At 27.7% G+C, this 7,653-nt stretch overlaps 1 protein-coding gene across 1 annotated transcript in view; it reads left to right on the forward strand.

The window, feature by feature from the left end:
• Positions 1-4,993: 4,993 nt before the first annotated feature.
• The window catches only part of LOC108724004 (serpin B3), an 8,886-nt gene continuing 6,226 nt past the window's right edge, over positions 4,994-7,653 (forward strand). The window contains exon 1 of the mRNA XM_018450094.1: positions 4,994-5,128. Coding sequence (XP_018305596.1) covers positions 5,114-5,128 — 15 coding nt within the window. The 5' untranslated portion in view covers positions 4,994-5,113. The remainder of the gene's footprint in view (positions 5,129-7,653) is intronic.

Raw genomic sequence — 7,653 nt, forward strand, 5'->3', positions numbered from 1 at the left:
GTCGGTAGTCTGATACGGGCTTAAGCCTTAAGCCGTAAGAATTTGACCAATTACAGTCGAATTCGAGGCGAATAATGAACTATGATTCGTCGATTTCTTATGGCTTAAGGCTAATGGCCGCAGCACAGACTCTTGCATAACGCATAATGCATAGTGCATAAAGGAATCGACCAATCGAAATTCTTCTTTTCCATGGAATGGAAGGAAAGGAAAGAGTCTGATTAGTTGATTCGCTTATGCACTATGCGTTATGCGTTATGCAAGAGTCTGTGCTACGGTCTTAAGGATACCAGGTGTTCCATTGCGCATAATGGCGATAGCAATACTGGAAACAACCAATCACATTTTTGCCTCTATACACATTCTTGTGTATAATAACGCTGGCATATTGGAATAGCCAATCAATTTTTTGCCAGAATTCACCCTGCTACTGCGCAACTACGGGAACGGAATACCTGGTATTCTTACATCATGCTCTAGATAACTTTATCATGGTACTGTGACTCTATATTTGAGTCGGAAAACCAAACAAGGGGAAACCAGAAGAAGATAACTTTATCCAAGAGATATCTCCCAGCCCAGACAGCATGCTTACCAAAATGAAAACTTTAAGAGAACTTTTAAGGAGAACATTTAGTTATCTTGAAAATGATGTCCAAATGATATCTCATAATAATCATTTATTAGAAACATTTACTAAAAGAACTCTTTAAAATATCTTATTTCAGAGCTTTCTTGAAATTTTTATCTTTATGATATCAAGCTAAATAATATCAATTTGTTCTCTTATGGAAGATATTTTGTTGTATGGTTTTTGAGCCATGCAAATGTGCATGCGCCGCTATTATTTGATACAGTTCAAAAACTAAACATAGTTATGATATCTTTTATGAGAAATTCATTTATTGTCATTTTAGAAGATATCATAAAGATATAATAACATTTTCTTAAGAAGCAGACTCATAACCTAAAAGAATTTTTAAAGACGACTAAAAGATATTTAGAATTCATCTTTTAGTCATTTTTCAGATGACTTGGGTAAATTGCACTTTGGGTAAATAACAGACTTCTTTTAGACATCATAAATACGAACTCTATGTTAATACATTTTGAATATCACAAAGTACATAAAGGCAGACAATTTGAGAAATTTTTTAGGTATCATTTTTGTAGGTATAACTTTCTGTTCTAAAAAAACGGCGCATTAGATAACATTCAGATAATTTTATGTGATCTTTTAGAAATTTTTCTAAATTATTGTATCCAGAAATTAGATATCTTTTAGAAATCTTTTCATAACATATTGTTATGTGACTGGAGATATCTTCTGGATAAGGTTATCCGCAACTTATGGAAGTGAAGAAATTGGGCATGAGATAAAATTATTATTATTATTATTTTGAATTTATTTTCAACAAATTTCATGTCACGGACAAACGATTTAGTTGGACATAGTTATCAAACATAGTTGGAAAAAAATGTGTTAAATTTAACATAAATTGCATGTCCCAAACGGTCCACTGAAACTTTTTAGTTAATTTTTAGTTAATTTTACACAAGATGAATATGTTAGAAGGTAACACAAATATTATGTAAGAGAATAAATACAAAGAAAAATAATATCGATACAGTTTGTAAAAAAACCGTGAGAACATTTTTTTTTTTAGAAAATTAACATTTATGATATATTAAATTACCACATATTTCATTCATTTGTCTTAGAATTTACTTTTTAAAACACATTATTTTTAAGTTACTTGTTCACTTACTCATAAATTTGTCATTTTTACATTAAGAAACATTGAATATCAATTTCACAAAAAATCTTCAAATATAACATAATCACATTGTGTTATATTAACTTGAATATGTTAAAAAATTCAACACAAACTGTTAACACAAACGTGAGTGGACCGTTTCCAACACAAATAGATACACAAATTTTTTTACTGTGCAGGAATTCGTGATTTGGTATTAATACTTAATTGAATTAATAATAAATTATAGGTAAAATTCAAAGATATATAAATTTCTTGATCGAGTAATTAATTTATTAATTTTTATTATGCTAATATAATATACTGAATATAAATTTTTATATGTTGAGAGAGAGAGAGAGAGAGAGAGTGTAATTTGAAACAATAAATTAGTACTTATAAAAAACAAGTAAGAATAAATAACTGCGCGGAAATTAATCGCAATATAGCTTTTCTTTGCTCTTATGTATAATTACTTTATTGTTTAAATTCTGGGAGACCATTAGAAGTTGATTATATTGTTTCGTTAATTCAATAGTTTATCAATTAAATATAATTATTTTGTATCAGTTTAATTCCAAATTAGAATTTTAAAAAATTAATTTCAAATTAGAATTAAAAAAAGTTTTTATTATTAAATAAAAAAATTTACTATTAAATTATTTTATTTATTAATCAAGTATATTTTAGTTGTTGTTTGAATTATTAAAATTGATGAATAAAAACATTGGTAAACATTTTCTTGGGGTTTTCCAAAGCTCTTTTTGCACCGCAATTAGCATTTACATTGTTATTTAATTTGTAAGAACGAATGTTTTTCTTCAATCATCTTTTTCCAACAACGGTAAAAGCTGCGGTCCATTGCGGATAAACATTGTGCTGATTCGACTGGGATTTTCCCAGATTCAAAAGTGCGTACGGATGTGTAAACACGCGCATATAAATGAGAATATATAAATGTTCATGTAAATGTTATCACTACTACAAATAGATAAAACCATCAACGACGATGTGAAAAAATGCAATAGCAGATAAGTTTCATTACAAGACGCTGTTATATTTGTAAAACGTTCCTTATCAACAAAAATTTTCATGATAAATCGATGCTTAGTAATCATGATAATTTATCTTCAGGTAAGATTAGACTTAGTAAAGTAACAATAAAAGATATTTTGTATTTGTGATAAAAATTCTTGTATTACATTTTTATTTTCTGAATTAATTTAATATAATGTTATTTAAATATTTTATACCTATTAAATTATATTTACTTCTCAGTATTAAAATAATACAATTTATGAATAAATAACATAAAAGTAATATATTTTAAAACAAATTCTAAGATAAATAAATAAAAAAAAGGTATAAATAAAATATTAATTTAATATGTTATACTTATAAATATTAATGTTACTGAACAATGTTTGAATATATTTCCAGATTGGCAGTATATTTTTTGTGTTAATTTTTCATGCGATATTTGTATTACTTTCTAATATATTTATCTAATATATTTGTGTAAATTTAAGACAATAAATGGATTGGCCCCATTTAAGACAAATGAAATGTTTTAAAATTTAATATAAACTTTCCAATTTCGTTGCACCTTCCATAATTCAGCGCAGTCTAATATTTAACTTAAGTAAACATTCTCTATTCATAATTTTATATAATTTTATTTTTCGATGGAGAAAAACGTCTTTTATAAAATCTAACATCTATAATTTATTCAGAAAAAAATGATGTTCTTTCTCTCCGTAACAAATTCCTATAATGTTTTTATTTTGTAATAGAAATATAATAATGTAATTTACTTTCATTAAGAAGATTATCTATTATCTATTATTTGTTAATGTCTTATAAATAGTTAAAAGCTTCTTCTGGTAAAGAAATTACAGTTCGCTGGAAAAATTAAATATCTTGTTCGATGCCACAATAATGAGATAAGAACGAGAATTAAATTAACATTATTAATTCCGCGTTAACGGGGTCTTTCAAAAAATTAGAGCAAATTACATTACTTCAGAAAATACGTTTGTTTGACAATTAGCCAACGTGTCGCAACGTGACATCGTTGCAACGTTTTATTTTCCATTCAGTATATGGATTAATAAATAATTAAATCTTATATAAGTGAATCTTATTCAACTTGTCGTTTTAACGTCGTCTATGTTAATACAGGATACGGGTGTAGATTGAGTTATAATAAAAAATGACTGTAAAAAGAATTTTTGGTAAATTTTATCATCGAACACGAATGATGACATAGAAGGATGTTAATTTTGTTTTGATATATAAAGATTTTTTATAAAGGAAGGAAATATTTGCGCGATTCTACACTTCTGATATCATAATCGAATATAGTTGAAGTTAGATGCAAGCAGTCTTAAATTAGCACACTTAATTGCTCATTAGGTCAATTGATGTCAATTTTGACCCATTTATAATAATCGCACATAAACAAATATGTGTGAACTAGCAATTTTTGATACCAGAGAATTGAGGTAGAATTTATGATAAACTAATCCCTCTCAAATTTGATAAATTTTAATAAATTCCATAAAAATTCTTGACGCAAGAAATTGATAGATGAAAGAATATCGATAAAATAAAATTTGATCCTCTAAAAAATTTTAATTTTGAAATATCTCAGCAGTTCGAAAGAATATATCTCTCAAGATAAGATTCATCGGGAAGAAATCTTTTTTGTATAAGGCGCAGAGGATTACAATCTTAGAAGCAGCAGGGGTTTTTTTTGATTGAAACCAATTATGATCAGGCATTTCCAACTAGGAAGACTGCACAAGAAGCACATGTACATAAACGTGTTCAGGGTCGAAGTGGAACGGAAGTGACTGAAACGAAGATCAGGAGGACTCTCCTCACATTTCTCACTAGATATGTACACGTATGTTTCTCATTGTTAAAATTTAAGTAAATCAAGCGAATAGATTTAGTAGATATATATAAAATGATATAAAAAGATTTTCTTTAATCTACATATATTTTTTTTAATTATGATTCTAAATCTTAATTATTTCTAAATTTTTTAAAAATTTCTTACAAAATTCGTTTAAATACAACATTTTCTGATTTTCTCCTACGTTTTTCCTACGTGTAATCCGAACCTGGATTCCAACTCGTGTATGTCATGACGTTTTCCGCACCAACATGACGGACTAGTAGTGGGGAAGAGTGGGGCCAGTTAAAGGCATTCTCCTTTAACGTCTCTTCATAATCGCACAGACTTCAGTTCTGTCTCTTCTCGATCGTCGCTCAGACGTTTGACTTTAGTTTTATTAATCGATACGTCACTGACTTCTCGTTTCGCTGGACTTCTGAGGAAATATCAAACAATGTCGTTCCCTACGGTGAGTACTAATATTTGTTCATCTTTTGCCCTGTTTCCAATTTTATTTATTTCGATTTGTGAAATCTCATATGATTTTTACGGAGAAGAAGAAGACGATTTTTTCGAAATTTGATGGAATATTATTCATGTTGCTCATCGGAAATTGATTTTCGAAAATCGTACGCATAATCATACTTTGCCATACTTGTTGGTTTAGGTAAACTTTTATAGGCAATTAAACGAAGATGAATGTCGTGTGATGTGTCTTTATTAACAGACTAAACAAAAAAGAGATTTGAATGTAAAAGCGAGAGAAGAATAACGAACAGAATTGCCAACTTTAGAGTATTAAATTTAAACATACTAAACATGTACATTTGTCGATAAGGGGTGCGTAAATACATACTAACAGTATTCTATCCTGAAATGACCCTTGATTGCCTGCCTGGTCGGAAGTTCAACCGCGATAAGTCTTATCGAAAGACTTGTGAACGTTTTCCCCTCTCTCTCTTTGCAAATAAATTCTTCAATTGATTTTGAGCGAATTTGATATAATGATTAGAAATATTATCAGTTTCGAGTTAAAATGTTTTTAGTTTTATAAATTAAAAAAAAATATTTATTAGATCGTTTATGGAAAATGTCAAATTTCTTATTTTTCCAATTAATACCATAAAATTTCTAACATAATCCATTATAATATCCGTTGTAATGTAATTATAACATATTATAATATTTAATATTTGTAATAATAATATAATTATAATATTATTTTAATATAATAATCGTTACAATTCAAAATACAAAATTAATTCAAAATTGAAAGAAATTCAATAAACGGAGCAAATTCGTGGTGATAATTTTGATGATATGACTTCTCTCATATGTAAACAATATCATCAAAACACAGTTTATTTTTATTTCGTTTTATCTAGAACGACGTCAAAGATTTATATAATAATCTTTTATGATATCCACAAACATACATCAGTACATGTAAATATTCGATATTCAATAATGTATTGTAGTTATGCAATGTCACAATAAAAAAATGTAAATAATATAACATTATCAGATAGAATTCTGTTTCTTATTTTCAATATGCATCTGAGTTCAATAAGCTATTATTCTCACGTTGACATTGAATGCTGTTTTTATCAATATTATTTTTTATTAATGATAAATCTTAACTTAATTAAGACAATGTTTTCTTTTTGCTTCGATAAATATTGGCTTTATTTATATATTTTTCTCATTGTAATTTTCATGTGATGTCCAGACGTGATGTTTAAGGTTTTCTAAAAAAATTATTCATATATATATATATCGTTTTGTAAATATATTGTAATCGTAAAAAATGTTATGTTGCTGTAAGACAGAATTCTATTTGTGGAACAAAATTAAATGTTCTACAGGAACATAAATTTTGTTGCGATTACAATACATTTACAAAACGATATATGAATAATTTTCTGTAGTTATAAAAAAACTGTATCTATCATCACCGATTAAAAGAATAAAGGCGTTCTATTTCATTTTTTCAAATAATATTATATTAGATGTAATCGTTGTCCTTCAAAATTAAAACTTAATATTTTCAACACGATAAAAATTGTCTGTTTAATGTTTCTAGATTTATAATTCAAGAACTTGTAACTGAGACTTTTAGAAAAGGTAAAATTACTCAAATAAAATTCTCTGCATTACAGTTTTATGACCTTTAATAAGTTAATTGGATAACCACTTACTTTACCTAAGACCTTCACGCTTTGAAATGTTTACGTAAAGAAAACCGTGCACTGTTCGGACGATTTTCACGGAATTCCCGGCGCGTTCGCATCGTTTGATCATTCATAAATCCTTACGTCACGAGCAATTACTTCGTGCTATTTATTAGTGAGCGAATGAATAAAACAAAAAAAGAAGTTCAATCCCGAGAGCAAGGCAAACTATTCACTAGCAGGCTTGTCATGAATTGTACACGATACGTGATCGTCATGATAACGAGCGTTATACACAATGAACAAAGAATTCATGTGGCATTTCATTGCCATATCGCAGTATCGATCTCGTTTCAACTATTCCAATTATAACTCAGACAGCTCCTAAAAATTCAATTACAATTGTAGTTTTAATTTACTGTCCTTGTCCTCATTTTAATTCGCAGTAGAATTTTAATTTAGACGAATTTTTCAGTCCTATTTTCAATTCACATCAATTTCTCTTCTGATTTTAGCTACATTTAAAATTTTAAATGCTCATTATTCTCGGAGTAAATATATCTCGTACATTGTTAAATCTATAATGTTAAATTTAATTTAACGTGAGTCGCCAAGCCTGTTCCTACTCAATCATATCGTTATTTTATATTAAAACAATAGTTATATTTGACACTATACATTGTATAATGTCAATTTGACGCTGTACAATGTCAAATTGACACGATATAGTGTCAAATTTAACTATCATTTTGATAAAAAATAACAATATATTTAATAGAGGAGCAGTGACGACTCACGTTAGGTTAAATTTGACACTATAGAT

The sequence above is a fragment of the Mycetomoellerius zeteki genome, unplaced genomic scaffold, assembly GCF_001594055.1.
Source record: "Mycetomoellerius zeteki isolate Tzet28-1 unplaced genomic scaffold, Tzet1.0 scaffold265, whole genome shotgun sequence".
NCBI lineage: Eukaryota > Metazoa > Arthropoda > Insecta > Hymenoptera > Formicidae > Mycetomoellerius > Mycetomoellerius zeteki.